General features: G+C 34.9%; 1 protein-coding gene across 1 annotated transcript in view; it reads right to left on the reverse strand.

Moving 5' to 3' along the window:
• Nucleotides 1-23,723, reverse strand: part of LOC150101195 (cell cycle control protein 50A-like) — a 153,152-nt gene that overhangs the window by 78,239 nt on the left and 51,190 nt on the right. Inside the window, exon 4 of the mRNA XM_090401263.1 lies at nt 16,665-16,869. Coding sequence (XP_090257389.1) covers nt 16,665-16,869 — 205 coding nt within the window. The remainder of the gene's footprint in view (nt 1-16,664; nt 16,870-23,723) is intronic.

The raw sequence follows: 23,723 nt of genomic DNA on the forward strand, positions 1-23,723 counted from the left end.
GTAAAAAGTTTTGAATACCTTGGGAGTTGGATAACAGATAAAAATAGATCTAATTATGAAATTAAGAACAGAATTAAAAAAGCAAAAGCAGCATTTTCCCAAATATACCACATATTAGAAAACAGAAATCTGAACAAACAGTTAAAAGTAAGAATCATCAAGACAATGATCTGGAGCATGGGGATGCATGGATGTGAGTCCTGGACGATCAATAAAGAGATGAGTGACCGACTGAATGCATTTGAAATGTGGTGCTTGAGAAAAATGACTCGCATCAGGTGGAATGAAAGAGTGAGCAATGAAGAGGTTCTTAAAAGATTGAAAGACTATATGGTTAGTATCCAAAGAAGAAAATAGCATTTGCAGGACATTTGATGAGGGGTTCTTCTGGAGAGCTCCCCAGAATAGTATTGCAGGGGATGGTGGAGGGAAGGAGAGGAAGACCCTGACTATAATGGAAATAAAACATCAAAGACTGGAAGGGCAAGAGTCTTATAGAAGCAAGAGATAGAGAGGTATGGAAGCAGACTGTTCATCAGCTGCAACCCTCTTAAAAGAAGAGGCTCCGGGATTAGATTAGATGGTATTATGGTTTACAATGAACAGATAGTATAAATTACCATAGTAATTTACTAGAGGGAATGAATTGCATGTCATCTTATAAACTCTAGTCATGCAGTTATGAATTTATAAAGGGCTTTCTTAGAAATTAAATAATGGGGATGGGGGATCTGGTTTGCTAAAAATAACTAACCAGCAATAACAATTTTTGAATGTGTGTGTGTGTGTAAATAAGATAACATAAGATATCCTTTGATATTATGTTTAATGCCACTTTTTCTTCATAATGTGATTCATATAGATGAAGAATGACATTGAAGATATGCACACCCTTGTCTCACATCTGATGGATCTAAGAACTTCGAAATCTTATAAATCTTATCTATATATGTATATATATCATTAGGGATGCATCTTGTCCCCTCTTCTTTTTAATTGTTTTCTAGAATATGTCATAGATGAAGCTCTTCATGAATATGACACTGGAATAGTAGTTGGTGGACTAAGAATAAATAACTTACGTTTTGCAGATGATATCGATCTTCTGACAGAAAGTGAAGAAGAATTACAAGAGATAACTAGCTGTGTTTTAGGAATATTAAAAAAATATGGATTATACATAAACCTACAAAAAACAAAAACAATGATAACCTCAAAATCAGACATTGAATTCTTAAAGATACAAATTGGCAATAAACAAATTGAGAATGTAAACACGTTCACTTATCTAGGAAGCACGTTGAGTCAAGATGGTCATTCAAAAACTGACATTAAAAACCGAATTGCTAAGGCAACCGTAGCCCTACAAAAGTTAAAACCATTGTGGGGAGATAACAGAATAACAATCACAACCAGACTAAGACTCATTGACACCTTGGTGAATTCTATCCTCTTGTATGGTTGTGAGGCCTGGACTTTATTGAGGGAAGATGAGAGGACACTCCTGCCTTTTGAAATGAAAACTTACAGAAGACTTTTGAGAATTGCCTATACCGCTCAATGAAAATGTCCGAAAACTGATATGATTCAATAGACGAGAGAAAAAGGGAAAATAGTCTGACGGTCATCAGAAGAAGATAGATGAAATGGTTCGGACATGTGGAGAGGGCTAATGGCATTCCAAAGCAAACACGAGAAGGAATCGTTCCGGGACCAAGGGTCAAGGGCCGACATTGATTGAAATGGACTGATAACATCAAAAAATGGACAAATTCCTCCCTTTCTCAACTGAAACAAGAACAAGAGACCGAGCTGATTGGAGGAGGCTAACAGAGAATATCACCTACCAGCCATGAATGAGCCAACAGTCCATTTAGGACTACGGGAGAGAAGAATCATTAGCTCAGTAACAACTACAGAGACAGATAAATCCATCAAATTATAAAATATGATCATGTAATTTGTCTGGGCACTTAGTGAGCAAATCATTGTATAATCCCTTTGCTTGTATGTATGTGCTTCTTTCTTTCTTTTATCATCAAGGGTTATTTGAACTTGATTTTTAATTTGATGCAATTAGGTAAAATTCTGATATCTTTTAAGAAAGGCCAGCCAGTTTAATTGTCTACACAATCGAAGTTTCAACTTACTATGTTGTTTTGCTTAGTGTGCTATGTCTTCACCACGAATAATCAGTATATGTATGTTAGGGCTTAAGTGCTGGGAAAAACTCATGTCCACCCATATGGTCAATTAGGCATTACAGACTATGCTTTGGGTATGGCTTAGAATCAATTGGAAAAAGACCATTACAGTAAATTTAGAAGGAGAAAGACTGTTTTTAGAATATGCTGCTATCAAAAAATGCCTAATTTGCATAAATATGGGTACATAAAGCTTCCCAAAATAATATGGGAAAGAAACACTAACAGTCTAAGATTACATTCTAAGTTTACATTCTAGAATGCCAAGAGGTGTCCACCCAGTTAGGACTCCAGTCTTTCATCTATGTGTTTCATTTATTTTTGTGTTGCCTTTGTGTATGTGTGTGTTACAAGTCTCATATATTGTACTCCCTGAAGATGTCTGTAACTCTGTAACTGAGATTTAATATTGGAATGATTAAATCTTATTTTTAATCCTTACTCAGTGCCATTTCACTTCATTAAACTTTTAATATGGATATTAAAAAAAGTGTCAGATTATTTTATGAAAGTAACAATTAGGGTTTTCTATACAATGTATGATTTATTTCTGATTATTGTACTAGAGAGAAATAAGAATGGAAATCATATTTACAAAAACAGTAATATTCAACAGCAATATATAAAATAGCTGCAAGTTCAATGAGTTGTATGTGTCTCTCCCCTTCCTGAAAGCAATATTTTATTAAATGGAAGAAAGAATGTTGTAGTAGAAAATATTTGTGTGTGTGTTGGCCTTATTCAGATCCTAAAAATTGAATTTAAGGCATTCAAGTTTTAATTCACTATAATGTAAGCTCAGTCCCATGGTATGTACTTGACATTATCATAATGTTGACTACTGTTAGCATATAAAATATCAAGTTATAAAGTATTTCAACATACAAACGTTTTTCTGATAAACTAAGGTCAAAATTTAGATGAACATTTAGATAACACAACGCAATTTCTTATTTAGTTAACCATTATACCATTTTAAATTTATAAAAACTTGGCGTTCTCTGAAAGCACTAATTCTGAAGGAAAAAATTATCTTAAAAATTCAGATTCTGTTTACTGCTCTGTTCAGAATTAAAAACTATTATTAGAATCACTATTTTCTAGTATTAAACCACTCAAAGAAGTCAAAAAGAAATTATGTTTTAACTCGAATAGTTTCATGAAAAAACTTGGTTTCATCAGGAAATAGCCTGAATAAATTAAAAACTACAAGCAAAGCAATAACAGTTAACATTTCTAGTTAAAATGTTTAAACAATGAGAATCATGCATTCGCTGTTGCGCTAGCTGCTGGATTATTGTATACTGCTGGCAGATACAAGTGTGTTATGATGGATTAGGAGAACAAGATGTGATGTAAAATCAACCCTTGTTTTTTTGTACACTGTAGAGGACACGTCATCATTTCAGCTGATTCTTATAATGCTCTTGAGTAAAAGCAGTAATCAATGTGAACCATTTCAGTTCATTGCTGTTTTACTAAACATTTCGTAGAATGTGGTCTCAATACTGGAAGCTTCCCACAGATTGGCGATTTTGTTGATTGGGAAGAAGGTGACTTTTACATTTTTTTGGCAAAGCAATCTTGCTATTTTATCAGTGATTGATTTTATACATGGGAGAATCTCCAGTCATCTGAAACCTCCTGAACTACCACATCAGCCACATCAGCCATAAAAAGTCAGGTGTCTAAAGGATCAGTTGCAGTTGTGGGCTATACTATACAGGACAAAGTGGCAGATCTGGGGAGATATGCTGATTGGAACACATCGAGAATGTTGAGAATGAAAGAAAGCCCAAATCAGGGTTTGTAGTACATAAATAGAATACAAAAAGTAGAATGGCAACAAACTGAAATGCTCAGCATTGATTACTGCATTTAATCAAGAGCATTCAAAGATTCAGCTGAAATGAAGTATCCTCTACAGTGTAACAAAACACAAGAGATGATTTTACATCACACTTGGTCCTCCTCGTATCTACCAGCAGTGTACAGCAACTCACAAACCAGCAGACAGTGTAACAGCAAATACACGATTTCCATTGTTTAAATTTTCAAATGGGGTGGAAGGGGGGTGGTGAAGCGCAATACATAGCCTCTCTCACTCAAATGTCAACCTCACCTTCCCGTGGTCCATCCTGTTCTAAAAGTACAAATGAGGCATTGGCGACTGAGTATGGGCGGTATAACCTTAACACGCTAACAGAGTAACCTCTTAATGGCTTGAATTTCATTTAAGCCATTAAGAGGCACATAACAATAACACAGTCCAACACAATTTTTGCTGACTTTTATATGAGACGTTTTTTACTAATTTGGGTGCGCTGATTTCAAATATCAAACCCATTTTTCTCTATCACGTCAGGTTTTTCCTCTATGGCATTTTCTTTTTGCTAATTTGTAAGTTTTTGATAGTTTTAAGGAGGCAGTACTATTTAGAGGATCAAAAAAATCAATTTTTTTAATATTATTTTCTGAAACTATGTACTTTTAAAAATCCGTTCCTAACTTTTTATCAAGAAATTCAAAAAATTCCCAAAGATATAGCCTATTATTCAAAGCGGTGCAGATCAGAATCGGAGCGCTCACTGCTCTCGCTTGTTAGTAAACGAATAAATAAATGTTTCTGACTGCAACGGCACGTACTGGCGCTTTGAATGCAAGAGAGGCCGATAATTAGACACATAACTACTTAACAATATTCATTAAAAATTACAAGAATATTTATAAAAAAATAACAATTTTACTTACATGTGAGTTTCAGGGAATAAATTTTTGTTTGTAGCAATTTCTGCTGTGTGTTCTGTTTTGGCAATCCCTTTGAATACTCCAATAGTAGTCGGGCATCATGTGAGAATCCCACCTTCCTTGGTACCGATCTTCCATAGTTTTCAAGTCTTGATGAAATCTTTCGCCTTGTTCATCGCTTACAGCACCTAAATTCTCGGGAAATCTATCAAGATGACTGTATAGGAAATGAAGCTTTATGCTCATGTTGCAACCTAGGCGCTGGAAATTTTCAAGCATTGTTTCCACTAGATCTTTGTAATTGCATGCTTTTTTGTTTCCAAGAAAATTATTCGCAACCATTGTAAACGAAGTCCAGGCCTCTTTCTTAATTTCGTTCATAGAGTTGATGAAATTTGGGTCTCTCATTAAAGTTCTAATTTGCAGTCCATCAAATACACCAGCTTTAATTTTTTCATAACTAAGTCATGGAAATTTTTCACATATGTATTGGAAACAGTCACCTTGTAAATCTAAAGCTTTAACATACTACTTCATAAGATCTAGTTTGATGTGTAGAGGTGGAAAAATGATATTTTCTCTGTCGATTAAAGGTTGATTTATAACATTCTGTTCTCCAACATTTAAGGATATTTTAAGAGGCCAATGTTTCTGACTCCAGTGTTGGTTTCTAGCTCGACGATCCCAGAAGCATAGAAAACACGGAAACTTTGTATATCCTCTTTGATAGCCAAGTAAAAAGTTCACCATTTTAAGATCCACACAGATGATCCAGTTATGGTCTGTATATTTTAATAACTTCAGAACCTTTTTAATGTCCTCATATGTTTCCTTTAAGTGGATTGAATAGCCAATAGGAATTGAGCCATATACATTCCCATTGTGTAGTAAGACACACTTGAGACTTCTGCTTGAACTGTCGATAAATAAACGCCACTCATTTGGATGATATTGTACAACACTCATTTCAGTTAATAAACCTGACACATTGTTACAGTAAACAAACCCACACTCGTGTTTAAAATATTGTACAAGATTACTTTCCCTGCTACGATAAAAAGTTATCTTCGTATCTTGCTCCAGTAAGTTTTTTTCATTTAATCTTGAAGTTAACAATTCCGATGATTCCTTTGATAGGCCCAAATCTCTTACTAAGTCATTCAATTCCGCTTGAATAAAACGTTGCGGTCCAGAACTGGAAATTAAATTTTCACTGTCTAAATCAACATCTGGGTCTTGTTCCTCAAGAACATCTGGCATATCCAGATCATGCTTGTTCTCAAGTGAAGGAAGTCCCTTATAAATTGGCACGACTATTTCATTGGAATGAGCAACTGGCCGAATTGCTGAGTTGAGATTTGGATACACAATTTTTTTCTTATTCTTCTTATTATAACCAGAAGTCTGAACTAAACAAAAATAGCAATCATGTACGTGATTTTTTGGTTCACGCCAAATCACTGGAATGCCAAAAGGTAATTTTTGGCATTTTCCCTTGCTCCACTGTCGTAAATTTTCTACACATGACTTACACACTTTATTTGGAGCCCATGACTTGTCCTGATCTGCAATTTTTATGTCAAAGTATGCAAAGTACACTTTCTTAACGAAATCAGTGATATTTGTCCTTTGACTGGGAACAGTAAAGCTGCCACAAATGTAGCAGAAGGAATCTACACTATTGACACAATTTCGAGTAGTAGACATGATGTATTTTCTTCACTGTTGACTAACATGCAATTAACAAGACAAAAAAAAAAAAACCAGAGATTTTATTGAAACGCCATAAGCGCTCATCATACTTTCATGATCGATTAACGATTGACTGATTTCGATCGTCCTTTGTCCGCTATGACGCATATAGCATTCATTTGTTTTAGGTAGTTGTCATCGCCTACTTTTCATCACCTAAATGTATTAGGTCAGTTATCGGCCTCTCTCGCATTCAAAGCACCAGTCCGTGCTGTTGCAGGTTCTTACACATTTATTCATTCACTAACAAGCGAGAGCAGAGAGCGCTCCGATTCTGATCTGCGCACCGGTTTGAATAATAGGCTATATCTTCAGGAATTTTTCGAATTTCTTGATAAAAAGTTAGAAACAGATTTTTAAAAGTACATACTTTCAGAAAATAATATCAAAAAATCGATTTTTTCGATCCTCTAAAACTTTGATCCTCCTTAAAACTATCAAAAACATACAAATTAGCAAAAAGAAAATGCCAAAAAGGGAAAACCTGATGTGACAGAGAAAAATGGGTTTGATATTTGAAATCAGCACACCCAAATTAGTAAAAAACAAGTGTCAGATCATAATCAGCAGAAAAAATTTTTTTTTTTGTTGGCCAGTGTAATTGGTGCATAATGCACCAGAAGAGGGAAAAGAAGAAAACAGTAATATATTTTATAAAGAATGACAGAATGCCATAGATAAAACAAACAAAACTGACTATTTACTGCTAGCGAGAGATTTAAATGCCAGAATAGGAAACGAAAAATACAAAACAAACATAGGTAAATTTGGTGAAGATATATGTAATTATTATCAGTAATATACATGTATATATATCAGTAATTGACTGCATTATCACAAATTTTAAATTAGCGGAGTTAATTTTAGACGTAAGAGCATATCAAGGCTTTGAATTAAATTCTGATCATTATATGGTATCAGCAAAAATTCGTTTTAAACCAAAGTAGCTAAAAATACAAATAGAATTAAAAATTCTTACCAGCCAAGCTACAAAATTTCTTCATTACAGGATCCTCAAGTTAGACAACAATATCAAAAATGCACAAACTTAAAAACAGAAACCACACATGAATCAAGTGACACAGAAGATGAATGGGAAAATTTGAAACAAATTCTCACAAAAGCAGCAACAAAAACCTTAGGAATAAAGCACAAATGGATTAAAAAAAGAGGACTATAAGACTGGAACAAAACAAAAAGGACAGTTATCAGAAATGGCTAAATTGCAAAACAACAGAAGCAGAAATAGAGTATAAAAGAAATAGTGCAATTGCAAAACGAGAAGCAAGGAAAAAACATAGAGAAAGATGGAACAATTTCGTAACAGAACTAGAAAAGGATTTATTTAAGCCACAACCCAAAACCTATAAAGTAATAAAATACATGAATAAAGAAATAAAAGAAAAGATAAAAATACAAACAATAGATTTAGAAAAATGGGTGACCTATTTCCAAAATCTCTGGACAGATGAGAACAATGAAATAAAATTTTATAAGACAAAGAATGACCAAATAGAAAATATCACAATGAACTGAAAAATATAATAAAGATGAAAAATAGGAACACACCAGGAGAAGACAATATAAATATAGAACTATACAAAAATACAGGTGAAAAATTTAATGAAAGACTTCTGAAATTTTTTAATATGGTTTGGATGTCTGGAAAAACCCCTAACTCTTGGAAAAAAGCAGTGGTTATCCCAATCTATAAAAAAGGAAATAAAGACAATTACAATAATTATAGGGGAATTAGCCTGCTGAATACAAAATATATGCAGGAATATTAAAAGAGAAACTAAGCAGCATTGTAGAAGACAAATTACTAGAAGAACAAAATGGTTTCCGAAAAGGCCGATTCTGCACAGATCCAATTTTTACTTTAAAATTATTAATAGAAAAGAGAAGAGAATTTCAAAAAGAAACACACGTGGCCTTTATTGATTATGAAAAACCCTTTGACAAAATTAGTAGACAAAAATTATTTAAAATATTAACCGATTTAAACATACCAAACCAACTTTTACAATCTATTCAAGAAATATATACAGGAAATAAAATAGCAGTTAAATTAGAACACATCTCAGAATAGAAAGATATATCAAGAGGAGTACGACAAAGATATACCCTCTCACCTCTGCGTTTCAATATATATAATATATATATATAAATGAAATATTAACAATCTGGAAACAGCATAACCCATTTGGTATACAAATGACCGTGTAAATGAAGATAGACACACTACTATTTGCAGATGATCAAATAGTATTAGCTACATCAGAAAATGACTTCAAAGTTCATCATCATCAAATTCCTGCCATGTACCCTCAAGGGGTGTACAGGATATGATAGTACTACATGAAAAAAATTACATCATTACTAACTTCCTATCTCCAATTTTCTTCCAAATCAGTCTGTTACTTGTCAAGACTCCAATATTATCATTATCAGATCTTATATTTCTATCGTCTTAGGCACTTTGTACTTTATCAATTCACCTATATCTTGGTCTTCCTCTGGGTCGTTTTGCTGCCAACCTGGCAGAGAACACTTGTTTTGCTAATCTTTCTTCGCCCATTCTGTTTAAGTGACCATACCACCTGAGATCAGCTCTGCTAACCCATTACTGGATGCCGACAATGTCAAGTTCTTTCCTAATATCCTCGTTTTTAATATGATATTGCCATTGGTAAATATCATATTAAAAACGATTTTACCATATGCAATATCATTTTAATATGATATTGCATCTGGTAAAATATATTATACCATATGTTCACGCCTATAATCTTTCTCAGGACTCTCATATCTGCGGTCTCTAATCTTTGGTCAAGTGTTTTACTTCTGACCCAGCTCTCAGATCCATAAGTTAAAACTGGTTTGAACAGTGTCTTGTATGCAGCTAATTTAGTGTTCCAACTAATTTCTCTCTTATTCCATATGAATTTATTCAATTGACTTCCCATCATACCAGCTTTGCTGATTCTGTTGTCTATTTCTATTTAATTTACCATCTTCACTAAAAATCGTGCCTAACTAGCTAAAATGTTTTACTTTTTTCCACAGGTTCTCCATGATGCTGCCTATTTTCATTGTCTTTGTCTTTTTATTGCTGACCTTCATACCATATCTATTACAACAATTATTCAATTTAGTCAGAGAATCTTGCAGACTTGAAGCGGATTTATTTAGAAGTATAACATCATCCGCATAAAGCAAAGAGCTGACATTAACATCTCCAATTTTGATATCATGTTTAATACCACCTTCCTTCATAATGTGATCCATATAGATAATGAATAATAGAGGGGATAATGTACATCCTTGACTCACACCAGATTTAACATTAAACCACCTTACTGTACTTCCTTCAATTCTAATTGCTGACTTACAACTCAAATAAAGACTAAGTATTACTTGATATAATGTCCCATTGACACCATATAACTGTAGCATATTGAATAGCTTCTCTCTTGGTACCTTGTTATATGCCTTTTCCAAATCGACAAAACTTAAATACAGATCAGTTATATTCCCATGCTTTCTCGCCTATTTGTCGTAAAGTGAAGATCTGATCCTGACAGCCACTATTTCGCCTGAATCCACTTGTTCTTCACCTAGCTTTTCTTCCACAATTCTTCTCAACCGTTTCTCAAGTATACTTGCATATATCTTACCAGGAACACTCAGTAGAGAAATATCTCTGTAATTCTCACATTCAGTTTTATTTTCCTTTTTATATATGGGTACTATGAGAGCTCTACTCCAATCATCGGGAATTCGTCCCTCTGTCCAGGCTTTCTGAACTATGCAGTGCTGCCACTGTAAGACTTTCATATCACCATACTTCAGCATTTCTGATCAAATATCATCTACTCCTGCTGCCTTTCCACATTACAAGCCTTTGATGAATTTTTCTACTTCAAGTATGGATATGTATTCCTGACTGCATGTCTGGTCAGTGTTTTTTACCACTGTGCTGTCATCACTGCTTGTTTCGTTTAGCAGTTTTTCAAAGTAAATGGATGTATGCTGTAAAAGGAGTTAGAGATGATAAAGGTGACATGAAAATGGGAGAAAAAGATATCCTTGAAGTATGGAGTAATTACAGCACTCTTTCCTTCATTCCTAAGCTTCTTCAACAACCTCCAGAATATTTTGCTACCTTCTTGATATTTATGTTCTATATTTTTGCCAAAGTCCTCCCATGACTTTTGTTTAGCTAGTTTTACACACTGTTTAGTAATCTTGCATTTGTCTCTGTATTCTCTAAGAGCACAAGCTGACTTATTTGCCAGGAACTTTTGATATGCTTTCTTCTTTTCCTTCACTGCCTCTTTAACTTCCTGTGTCCACCATGAAGTTCTAATTTTTCTATCCTTGCAGACAACTTCACCACATGCCTCTCTAGCTGAATCAATCAGGGCTTTCTTCAAGGCTTGCCACTGAATCTCCAAGGTTTGATTCCTGTTCTCAAACTCTTTCATTTTTTCTTCAATAATCTTTATGTATTTTAGTCTACAGTTCACATCTGAGAGCTGCTCAACTTTTATTCGCTTTAAAACTTTCTTACATGTCATTCTTTTCAATATGAAATTCAATTTTATCCTGCTCAAGACTAAATAGTGATCACTTCCAATTTCAAATCCTCTGTACACTCTGGTGTCCTGCACCAGGGAGAAAACATCACTATCAACAATAACATAGTCAATGAGACTTTTCTTATTCCTTGCCTCTTCTCTCCATGTGAATTTGTGCACATTTTTATGTTGGAACATGGTGTTAGTAATAATCAGTCCATGTCCTGAGCAGAAATCTAACAAGTATTTGCCATTATTATTAGCTTTGCTCTTTTCTCCAAATTTTTCCCAAATATTTTTGTATGTCTCAAAATCATTTCCTACTCTGCTATTTAGATCCCCAACAAGGACCAACTTGTTCTTTTTCATTGTGTCAGTTGCTTTTTCTAAAGCCTCAAAAAATTCCTCCACTTCTACCTTAGTAGAATCTTCTGTGGGACATATAAGTTTCGTTGTCCAGTTCCCCATTCTCATATTTGCCCACATTACTCTACTTGAGACTGACTGATATTCAAGAAGATTAGCCTTGTATTTTGTGTTGAATACTATGGCTACTACTTTTCCTTGATTGTCATTGCCTGAATAGATCATTAGAATCATTAAATGATATCTCAAAGCAATATAATATGACAATATCTAAAGAAAAAACAAAAATAATGACATTCAAAGGAGAAAACCCAATAAGAAGTAAAATAGTGATAGATAATAAAATACTAGAACAAGTAAACACTTTCAGATACTTGGGATGTGATCTATCATATGAAAAAGAAAAAGACATAGACACTAAAATATCAAACTTTGTCAAAGTAAATGGCATAATAAATAATATATTTAAGCCATCCCTAGTACAAAAACACACTAGAATCAGACTATATAATGTCTTGTCAAAACCAACTCTACTATATGGAAGTGAAACATGGACCATGAAAAGGAAAGATGAAAAACGAATTCAAACAGCAGGATATACCAAGTGGGACCACAAAACAAATGAAGAAATCTTACAATCCCTGAAAATAAAACCAATTAATTACTACATAAGACAGTATAAACAAAAATGGCTAGAACATTTAAATCGAATGGACAACAGCAGACTACCAAAAATATTATACAGATACAAAATAAGTGGAAAAAGAAGAATCGGACGACCAAGAAAGATATGGCATGAGACCGGAACAGGTCACTTGGCCTAAATTTCATGTTAGGAAACTGAAGTGTTTTGAAAAGCTTTTCTCTGGGCACTTTGTCATATGGCTTTTCCAGATTTATGAAACTCGGTTAAGTTCCTTGTCATATTTCCACAATTTCTTAACTATTTGTCTTAAAGTGAAAATCTGATCTTGACAACCTCTTTTGGACTGAACCCAGTTTGTTATTCTCCAAGTTTCTCTTCCAATCTTTCTCAACCTCTGTTCAAATATGCTTGCATAATCTTACTGGAACACTTAGTAGAGAAATTCCTGTGTAATTCTCACGGACAGCTTTATTTCATTTTTATACACTATGAGAGCTCTACTCTAATCATTGGGAATTTAGCCACTGCATAACATTTATACAGTAAACCCTCGATTTAATGGACAAAATTTCCAGTGCGTATGTCACATGTGAAAATTAACACCCTGTTAATTTTAAAATGCTCTAAACCAAGATTTGCTTATAACTAAATTAACAGGTTATTTTTTGTTATTAATTTCCTGTTATTTTTAACAAATTTTGGCGAATAGTCATGTTGGAAAAACACCGTAGTAATTTAGCCGACATAAATGAGTCACCGCTCATAAAACATGTTCGGCGAAATGATTAGGACATGATCACACCAATCGCACTGTAATTGGTTCTTTTGTCGCGTGGCGACTTTCTGCGGCAGTTTTATTACACACATTTTCATAATTTTAGGGAGTTAATTATAAAAAAACAGCAGAATTCAAAAGTTAAAAAAAACCTTGACAGTTTTTTCAAAGCAGGATTACTTAAACCAAGCACCTCAACATCGAACATTAACTTCACATTAACTTATCTAAAAGTGTGTGTAAAACAATTTTTTTGTTATTACAGTGATAATATTGATAAAATTGCAGTATAATGTTACAGATATTTTTATTTTAAAAAATTTACGATTTAATGGACTTTCGATTTAACAGACACCCCTTAGCCCCTATTAGTCCGTTAAATCGATGGTTTACTGTACCTCCATACTTAAACATTTCTGGTTGAATATCATCTACTCCAACTGCCTTTCCCCATTTCAAGTTTTTGACATCTTTTTCTACCTCAAGTATCAATATGCACTCCTCTTTGCATTCCTCTTGAAAATTTTCTAGTACAGTTCTGTCACTACTTGGTTCATTTAACAGTCTTTCAAAGTAATCACTCCAGACACATCTAGGATATCCTTCTCTTCAGTTTTCTTGTCACCTTTACCATCTTTGATTCCTTTTACAGTACTCTTTAACAGCATATCATTAAAAGGTATGAATAAATTTACTAACGAATGATGTGATATTATTAGTAAAAAACATTATAAAACTTGTAAGATTTAAAAATGAAAACTATTAAAAAATTAAAAACTAGAATGTAAAAACTGTAATAAAAGTTCTGTCACTACTTGGTTATTTGGTGGCTATAAGACCATATCAGTAGAACCATCATCCTATGGACGACGGTTGTACCAAATCCGAATCACACAATGTGCAAGATTAGAGAATGTACAATAGAACATTGTCTAATCTTGCAATAAAGTACAATAAAGGTAGGCAATCTATCTATCTATCTATATATATATAGGCTTACCATAACTGCACCATACAGCAGAGGTATTAAACAAGGCAGTCCACTCTCCGGTGCTCTTTACACAATTGCCATTGAACCCTTTTTGTGTAGACTCAGCATGCTGCTCAGGGCATGCCACCCTAAACTTCCCTACCAAACCATAACCCTGACAGCATATGCTGATGATGTTACAATCATAACCCGCAAAGAAGAGGACTTCCATAACATACAGATGGCATACCAACAATATCAGGCAGCCTCAGGAGCGAAACTAAACACACATAAAACCACAGGACTGTGGTGTGGCAAATGGAAAAACCGAACGGATTCCCCAATGTCTGGTACCTGGTCCACAGAGGGAAACAAATACCTGGGGATTTACCTCAGAAACGCACCCGCTTATATGGATAAGAACTGGGAAGCACTGAACAAGCGTTTCAAGCAAGTACTAGGAAAGTGGGCAGCAATACGAGCCTCTGCCTCCACAAGAGGGAGAGCAATAATCGTTAACCAAATAGCCACCAGTGTCCTTTGGCATACACTAAAGATTCTTACGCCACCAGAGCAATTCATCAAACAAATAAAGTCAACCATATATCGATTCATATGGAACAAAACAAACTGGCTTTCATACTCCAAGCTATGTACTCTCAAAGATGGAGGACAAAATTTGACCTCCATTGACAATAGGATAACAATGTTCCGTGCTCGATTTCTCCTGAATACCATACAACCAAAGGAAATATCACACAAATGCACCACTGAATACATTTTCACTTCTGCTACTAGAGGTCTCTCTCTCTCTCCACAACCTTAAGAATGACAACAGCTCAAGTGCCAGTAAATTTAACAAACTTCTACAAAGATGCCCTTTGATGATGGAAGAAGCTAAACCTCCAGCACACAGTGAAATCCTCATGGAACCCATCTTTCACAACCCGATGGTAAAAAGCCCGATCACTCAGAAAGAGTTTTTCTTTCCTCCATGGAGCTGGCGAAGCGTGAGGATCTTGGGTGACATTCTTTCTCCAAGCCTCACCTGGCGCTTTCCAAATTCTCTCGAAAACCTGGAATATGGGAATCAGTCTGAGCAGACAGACAACGTAAAGGCCGCCTTTCAAGCCGCTATGCCTGATAGCATAGCAGAAGAGGGGCTTAGCCCTCCCAACTCAGAAGATCTGGTGCCTATCTTTCTGATAAAAACCAATAACTCATGGGAGAAACATACACCCAGCAACACCAACAAGATCTACAGCACTCTAACACAACAGTTGAACCAAAGCACTTTATTGGAAAATCCTGCATCATCGGATCAAACACTATTTCAATGGGATCTACCATATTGCACAAGAGCCATCAAACCTGACGCAGATATTCAGTGGAGAATGTGGCACAATATATTACCCACTCCTACTATATTACGAAAATTTAACTCGAACGTCTCAGATAACTGCCTGTTCTGCTACCAATTAGGAACAGTCCGGCATATTTACTTGGAATGCCCAGTCAACACCCAATTAATCAGTTTGTCTCGGGAAACGGCAGCTCTCACCTGTGGTAGTCTTCATACAGAAGAGGAATATTTCAATTTCGTCCATGCGGAGTCAAATAACCATTCATTCTGCAACTACCTTTTCATCACCGCGAAAGCGGTAATATACAACTTCTAACTCAGACATACAAGACCAGACAGCACAGCAACTTCACAGAGAGAGGCAACTGACCAATTCACTGCAGCCTTCCAACAAAAGGTGAGAAGTCGGATCCTACACGAGTATCACCACCACAGGCAATACAACACCTTAGATCTTTTCCACCAAGACTGGAATCCACGGAATCAACTCCTGGCTGACTGCATTATAATTCACTTTCCAGCATAGAAGTGACACCATCCCCCCCCCCCAAAGAAAGGGGAAAAAAGAAGGATTGTTGTGCTTAACAGTGCGAAAATTAATCAGCTGGCACTCTCATGTAAATAGACAATATTGTGCAATAGAAACTCCTATGTTCTTCCACTTTTATGATCTTATACAGTATCATGTTAGAATAACTTTTAAAGGCTTTAATCTCAAAAAAAAAAAAAAAAGTAATTTGTCTTTTTAAGTGACTTCGATGTAACATACCTCAACAAGAATATGAGCATGTAACCTCTCTGCCTGACTGCAGAGAACCAAAAACCGGTTAATCCTGTAAATAAGATTGTTATGTTCACAATAAAAAAAAAAAAATATATATATATATATATATATATTTATGAAGTGATGAGATAGATATATATATATCTATCTCATCACTTCATAAAATTTTTATTTTAGTTTTTAATTAAAAAAAGAGTTGTGGCCTAAAGACATATTCTGATCTAAGGGTGCTCCATAACATAAAAGCTTGGCTTATTGCTTTATAAACAATTTATGTTCTTCCTAACAAGAAATTAGTGATACCAGATAATAAATTTGGAGTTTTTCATATTTGAAATCATCCCAATCTTTCAACTTTGAAAGTTAGCAAATGCTGTCGATATCATTTTTAACTTGCTGCATTAGTTGATAGCTTTGGTCAAATTATGTATTTCTACTCAAGTAATATGTTACAAAAATTAAAGTTGTTTTACCATTGAATAAGCTATTTGCAATAGCTCCACAAGGTGCTATTGGAAACTTGTGAGTTCCATTATTAAAATAATCAAAAGGTTCACAGTCTCTAACAGCGGTTTCACTATGGATATTACCAAGGAGTTGCCAATCATTTCTTGATCTAACATACCTTCGATGATTTTGGTGGAAATTGGTCAAGCCGTAATATAAATATACATCTTTCTGTAAACACAAAAACAGAAGGGAATTAAAATATAACAACAAAACAGAAATAACAGTATATTATAGAGTGAAGACAAATTATCTTACAATTTATACTGCATTAATTTAATGGTTTAGAAAGGGCAAGAATAATTATGGTTTTAATAAACTCACAGCTGATATTGATATTTCTTAAGTATTGCACTAGCAGTGTCAATGATATACGCACAAGGTAAATCTAATCTGCCATTTGGATGATGTGATAATGGTAGCAGACATAGAAGATAATTTACAAACAGAAATATTTCATTTCTAACAGATTTTCCGAAAATATAATATGGAAATATCAAGAGATAAACACTTGTGATTAGTAGGCAACCAATCAGGTGTAAGCTAGAAATAAACAGAAAAATAATTGAACCAGCAATGATTAAATACTTAGGATTTCATTTTAACCATTCAGAAGGAATAACAGAAAATGAAGAAAAGAGCGATAGTTTAAGCCAAAAGATTTCTGGATACTTAAACAGAACAATATGGACAAATAAAAATCTAAACATTGCAACTAAAATAAGTATGTATGTCTATGCACTGGTGTCCAAAACCTAATGGCAAACACTATTTCTGAAGATTACAACTGCAAATTCAGAAAAATCAGCTTGTGGCAATTTGTATAACTGACGATTTCAAGTATAAGTGGGTACACAATCAAATTTTAAAATCATATGCAAAAGGATCATGTGGTAGCACAACAAGATAAAATGCAAAAAGCTGAGCTAAGTGAATTGTGTTTGAAGGAAGCTTTTTTTTTGTGAAGGAATAAAGTTGCAAACTTGGATGTCTTGTAATGTAGATAAGACATAACTAAATGATTTCTTGCTAGGAAGAATTATTAGAAAGCTCGAAGAAGGCTGCAGAATTACTGATATTGCCAAAGAGTTTGGAATCTCATACAGCATTGTATCCAGGCTGTGGGCAGTGTTTCAAACCAATGGAATTTGTTTCAGACATTTGCTAAGAGGTCACTTTGTTCTACCATGGAGCATGAAAACAGATTTTTGGTTATAACAGCAACACATAATAGACATGACATGGCAGGTCAGCTTGCAAGTTGGCACCATTCAAGCACAGGTACATGGATATCTCAACAAACTGTGGTAAGACATCTGCAACAAGTAGGTCTGTATGCCTGAATAGTCTGCATTGCTTTATCCATAGCTCATCATAAACCATGTTTTCAGTGGTGTTGTATCCATAACAACTGGACAAGATGCCAATGGGCTAATGTACTCTTTACGCATGAGAGCCATTTTAGTCTTTCTTCCGATTCTAGATGTCACTTGATCTGGCGTGAAAGTGGTACTGCTTACCATTGCCAGAATGTTCTTGAAAGGGATAGATGTGGCAGTGCTAGAGTCATGGTGTAGGGAGACATTCTGCTTAATGGATGCACTGAGCTACAAGTGCTGGGAAAAGGAACTGACTACTGAACATTATTGCAACAAAGTTCTTCAACATCATGTTTGATTGTTTCATGGTGCTGTAAGCAAAGAATTCATTTTTATGGATGGCAATGCCACACGAGCAGTGGAAATACTTCTAGAGACAGAGGATATTAAGTGAATTGAGCGGCTAGCTTGCTTCCCAGATGTTAACACCATAGAACACATTTGGGACACAATAGAGAGATGCATTGCTGCTTAACATTTCCCTCCAGAAAACAAACAAGGAATTCTCCTTACTCTAAAAGAGGAGTGGGCCAACATGCTTCAAGAACTCTTGAATCACTTGGCGCTAAACATGGGGTGTGGTTCGGTTGAGTTCAAAGTGGACATATTCTATACTGAAATGTTCTCTACATAGTTTTCTGTATTGTACATGATTTCCCTAACTACATCCTTAGAGAATTCGTAACTTTGGCAAAAAAAAACAAATTGCAATTTAATTTGCACGAAATTAACAACACCTTTTTTATGTAATATAATTTATTAGTATGCTGGCAATTAATTTATGTCAACATTTGCATTAGTCATGAAATTTTTTTCATATACAGGTAAAAACATAGTTTGTCCTTAGCTTTTGGACACCAGCATATATACACTTCTTGGAAAGAAGTCAATGTACACCATAGTGAGGAACAAACAGCCATGGAACCCTTAATAAGATGTAGGACCTCCTTTTGCTGTGATACCTAACAGGGTGCACCATGAGAAAGTGAGGAATGGACATTAGGTCAGAAGCCCTGGTTGATTCTCCAAATTCCTTTAAAGGCTGTATGGAGGTCTCCTCTCAGTTATATAGCTTTGACCATTAAGCACCCCATGCAAAATTTTTATATTCCATATTTGAGTATTTCTGGTCAAATATCATCTACTTCAGCTGCCTTTCCACATTTCAGGTTTAAGATGGCTTTTTTACCAATGTGAAATGTATCAAACTTCAAGTAAAAAAGTTCCTTGTATAATTTTTTTTTTTTTATTTTTAACTTCTTAGACCAAGTGTTTATTCTGTATTATAATGTCTGAAACTAATGTGCAAATCACCCTTCGGCACATTAGTTGACGTAGTATGGTAATAATACGTACAAATAATTAGGAGATACTAAAGAACCATCTTTAGGTCTGGTTGGCCAACTGGTTAGCATATCCGCTCTCCAGCCAAAAGGCTGTGGGCTCAAATCCTGCCAAGGACATGGTTGTTTGTGATTGTCTGAAAATACTAGTGGTGGTGGGTAGTAGATAGCATTGGTGTAGATGATGATGGTATTTGCAGCTCATAGCAGTTGGTGGAATGAATAGTGGAGACAGTTGTAGAGTAGATGCCCTCCCTTGATGAGTCTTTGGACCCCCTGGAGATGTCATGTAATAATAATTATAATTATATTACACATATAGTAAATTTGCAAGGTGCTAGCAGCTAAGAATACATACCTTTCCTAGCTAGAGTAAAGACTATTGAAATATCATCATCTTGCTTACTGGAGGTATGAAGTGATTATTGCCATGCTTGATCTTAAGAGCAGGGTCTCACATTTCTGCCCCCACTTACTCTCTTATTAGATGCTGTGCAGGTGATTCCATTCAAGGACATTCCAAACATGCACTAGGGATGCAGACCCTTCCCCTATGAAAGTGCAGTAGTGCACCAATTCTGAGGACTGGGTTGCTAGTTGATACTTGGGATTGAACCCAATGGTAATACACCAAGAGGTTTTCCAATCAGTTGGCAAATAACTCTATGTTTCAGCCAGATTGTGGCAAGAGAGAGAGAGAGAGAAGATGAGCACAGCAATATGTGGAGAAGTACTGTCAAAACTATGCGATGGCCAGAATATAGGATGTGTTTTGTGTAGGAGACAATTTCACAAAATTTTCACTCTGAAGCTATTTATCCTATCTTTAATTAGTTATTTTCCTTCACTAACCACAAAAGGTATCACAAAATCTTAGTGATATACTATATCACTGTGGATTAAGGGGGTGGGATATGTGCAAGCACACACAAATCCATGCATGCCACTACTTATATCAACCTGCTTTTCCTAAACAAGTTGCTTTTTTTTTTTTTAATATCAATCTATACAAATGATGAGAGTTAAAAAATTTATAGTACATCAATGCTGTGTGTGGATAAGGGGCAAAGTGTGTGTGTTGGGGGGAAGAACCTACATGCGTCTGTACTGCTGAAGGTTGTAGTGTTCAGGGAAAACAATGTGAAGGAGGCTGTTGTGAAGAACATACATAGATAGAATGAAAGAGGAAGACAAGAAGTTGATTGGCAGATCCAAAGCTAAAATTTACCAGTTCTGTAAATACTACCAATGAAAATCTATATAAAAGAATTTCTGTCGATTCTGAAAGTGACTGTAATAAATCTGTGAGAGAGAGAGATCATCGGTTAACTGGATTATTCTCTTCTGGATAACATCAAGCATTTTTAGGAAAGTTTTTGGTGCATCATCCCAAATTGGGGAGTAGTGTGTCCTAAGGTTGGATAGAATTAAATTTTTATTTTTAATTTTTTTTAGAAGTAAAATAAGCAGGTATGGATGAGTTGTGTTTCTTGCAGGAAAGGACAGAGAGGTACACTGGCTCCAAGTATTAGAAAAGATAAGGGGAACTAAAGTGAAATAGCAAAAAGTAAGGAGTGAGTATTGGAAGTAACAATGACATTCACAAAGCTGTCCTTGTTCCATTGAATAAGAGTAATGAGAAAAAGATTTAAAAGACTGGTAATGATTAACAAATGAAGAAAAGGATGGCATACATACTATAATTAGCAAAGCTAAGGAAGGAAGTTGTGGTTAAGTTATTGAAGAAAGGTCATTTATTTACAGGAGGAAAACTGTTGGTGAAAGTACTGAGCCATGAGCTAATTCCATCAATGGTGAAAAAATATGAGGACAGGAAGACATTCACAATGAAATGCAGTGAACAACCTGATAGGATACTGGTGACACAACTGTAAAAATGTAGAAGGATGGCATCAGATAGCAGACTGGTGCTTATTCCTCTATGCTAGACTGGATCAAATGCAAACCTCTATACAAACCTATCCACAGCTTGTATCCCAAGGAGTGGCAATAGACTGATCTTCTGTAAATTGAGAATGGAAGAATCCATATTATTTTCACCATCATCAAATTCCTGATAAATATCCCGAGGGGATGTACAGAATATTAAGATAGTCCTACATGACCAACCTGTGATCAATAATTTCCCGCCAAATTAATCTGTTATCTGTCAAGACTTCAACATTATCAGATCTTATATTTCCGTTTTTTAAGGCGTTTTTATTGTATTAATCCACCTACATCTTGGTCTTCCTCTGGGTATTTTTCCAAAAGAACACTTGTTTTGCTAATCTTTCCTCTCCCATTCTGTTTAAGTAACCATACCACATGAGATTAGCTCTAATATCCTCATTTTTGATGTGATACTGACATTGATGCCATCTGTTCACTCCACTGATCTTTCTCAGAACTGTCATATCAGATGTCTCTAGTCTTTGACCAAGTGTTTTATTTGCAGCTCTCAGATCCATAAGTCAAAATTGGTTTGAATACTGTCTTATATACAGGTAATTTAGTGTTTTGACTAATTTCTTTCTTATTCCATGTAAATTTATTCCACTGACTTCCTACCATACCAGCTTTACAATTTGCCATATTCAATAAAAAGGTGCTTAAGGGTCAAAGCTGTATAAATGAAAGGAACTTCCACATAGCCTTCTAAGGAATGCAGAACTGGTCAGCACTTCTGACCTAATGTCTAATCCTCACCTCATGGTGCATCATGTTAGGTGTCTACCTGGATACTAAACAATTTAGCCTACCAAATTGTATTCTTACTGGCCTAGACCAAAAACAGAACTATAATGCAAAATGATGGAATCAATATTATTTGTTATTAATTAGTTGATAGACCTCTAGGTGGTAAAGAAGGTAATTGTTCATGACCTTCTCAATAAAAGAATTGAAGATTATTTTTTGAGAGAAATGAAAGACAATGGGATGACAGATTGATAACCGACCTTAATTATCAATTTTTTTTTTTTTTTTTTTGGAATGGTCTCAATACTTGCTTCATTGCTATAGGATAGATGCCATATGAGCATGAAAGAAAATTTCTTAAAAGTAAAATATACTAATGAAAAGTTGTAAACTTATAGCATACCAATAATGTGGGTGGGTAATGGTTAATCCAAAAACAATGCTCTAAAGACCAAATGTAATGTTTTTGAGCCACTTCTATCCTCCTATTTTAGCAGGGTCATATCAGGTATGAAAACCACCTCATATGAAGATATTAAAAACATCAATGCCAAAGTGAATGAAGGGCCTGTTAGTTAGGGAACAAAGATGCTACTAGTCAGCCAACCAAGCTGGCAAATATGGATGGATAATTCTAGACTGCAAATTTTGAATATAACTGAGGCAATACCATAAGGACCAGAAAACTCTGTTGGCATCACTAAGACATCTGAAATTCTGATTTCTTTCTGATGAAAGACCAGTAAACGAATTAAACAAGATGTCCCTAGTATAATGGGAGATGAATTGCTATGATCATCTCTACAGGAGTTAGAGGAGTAGAATGAAATGTGCAGAATGTTATGATGTGATGCATATATGTATATATATAAAAGAGAGACAGGGCAACATCGAAAGGCAAAAGTTGTTGCCAAGTAGCCCATGTAAGGGATAAGAATGCATTTCAGCATTTGGCCTTTCAAAGTCAAATTTTGAGTTGAATGTTTTCTTTGAAGTCTATCATGTAGGCTGAGTGGAAAATGTAGAGTTTTGTTCCCAAGCCATTTGGGATATGCTAAAATGTTTTCCTGGACTGCTGTGGGCATACTTGTTAGAGAACCAAGACTCGAATAGTGGCCAGATTTTAAGTTGAATGTGGGATGAAAGCTCTCTTTCTGATTTCAATTGTAATTACTTCTTTTACAATTTGGAGGGTAATACAGACAGCAAAATGCTACAAAATAAGGTAAGGAAACCACAACAGAGCAGATCCAAAAGAAGGAATTCCAGATTTGCAATTCTCCAACATCGAATGCAGATCTGCTGAATGCACACCTGCAACAGAAGGAATCATATTATGTGCAGTTTGAATAGTTGATAGATGTGGAAACTGTTGATGCTGCTTTTCGAGATTCAATAAAAATAATAGGCTGGGATTATCATAAGTAGTAGTACAAATTCATTAATATGTAACACCAAGCCAAAATATGATATTATCATAGTTAATTCACACTTTATTTACAAAATATTTATAAAATATTGTGAAACTTGTTTCTGGTTACATTACTCACACAACAAAAATAAGCAGTGCAGCTTTCAGTGAAAGCATTATTATGTCTTTGTA

Source organism: Typopeltis vanoorti, chromosome 12, assembly GCF_054136105.1.
Source record: "Typopeltis vanoorti isolate ZY-2024b chromosome 12, IOZ_Tvanoo_1.0, whole genome shotgun sequence".
Classification (NCBI taxonomy): Eukaryota; Metazoa; Arthropoda; class Arachnida; order Uropygi; family Thelyphonidae; genus Typopeltis; species Typopeltis vanoorti.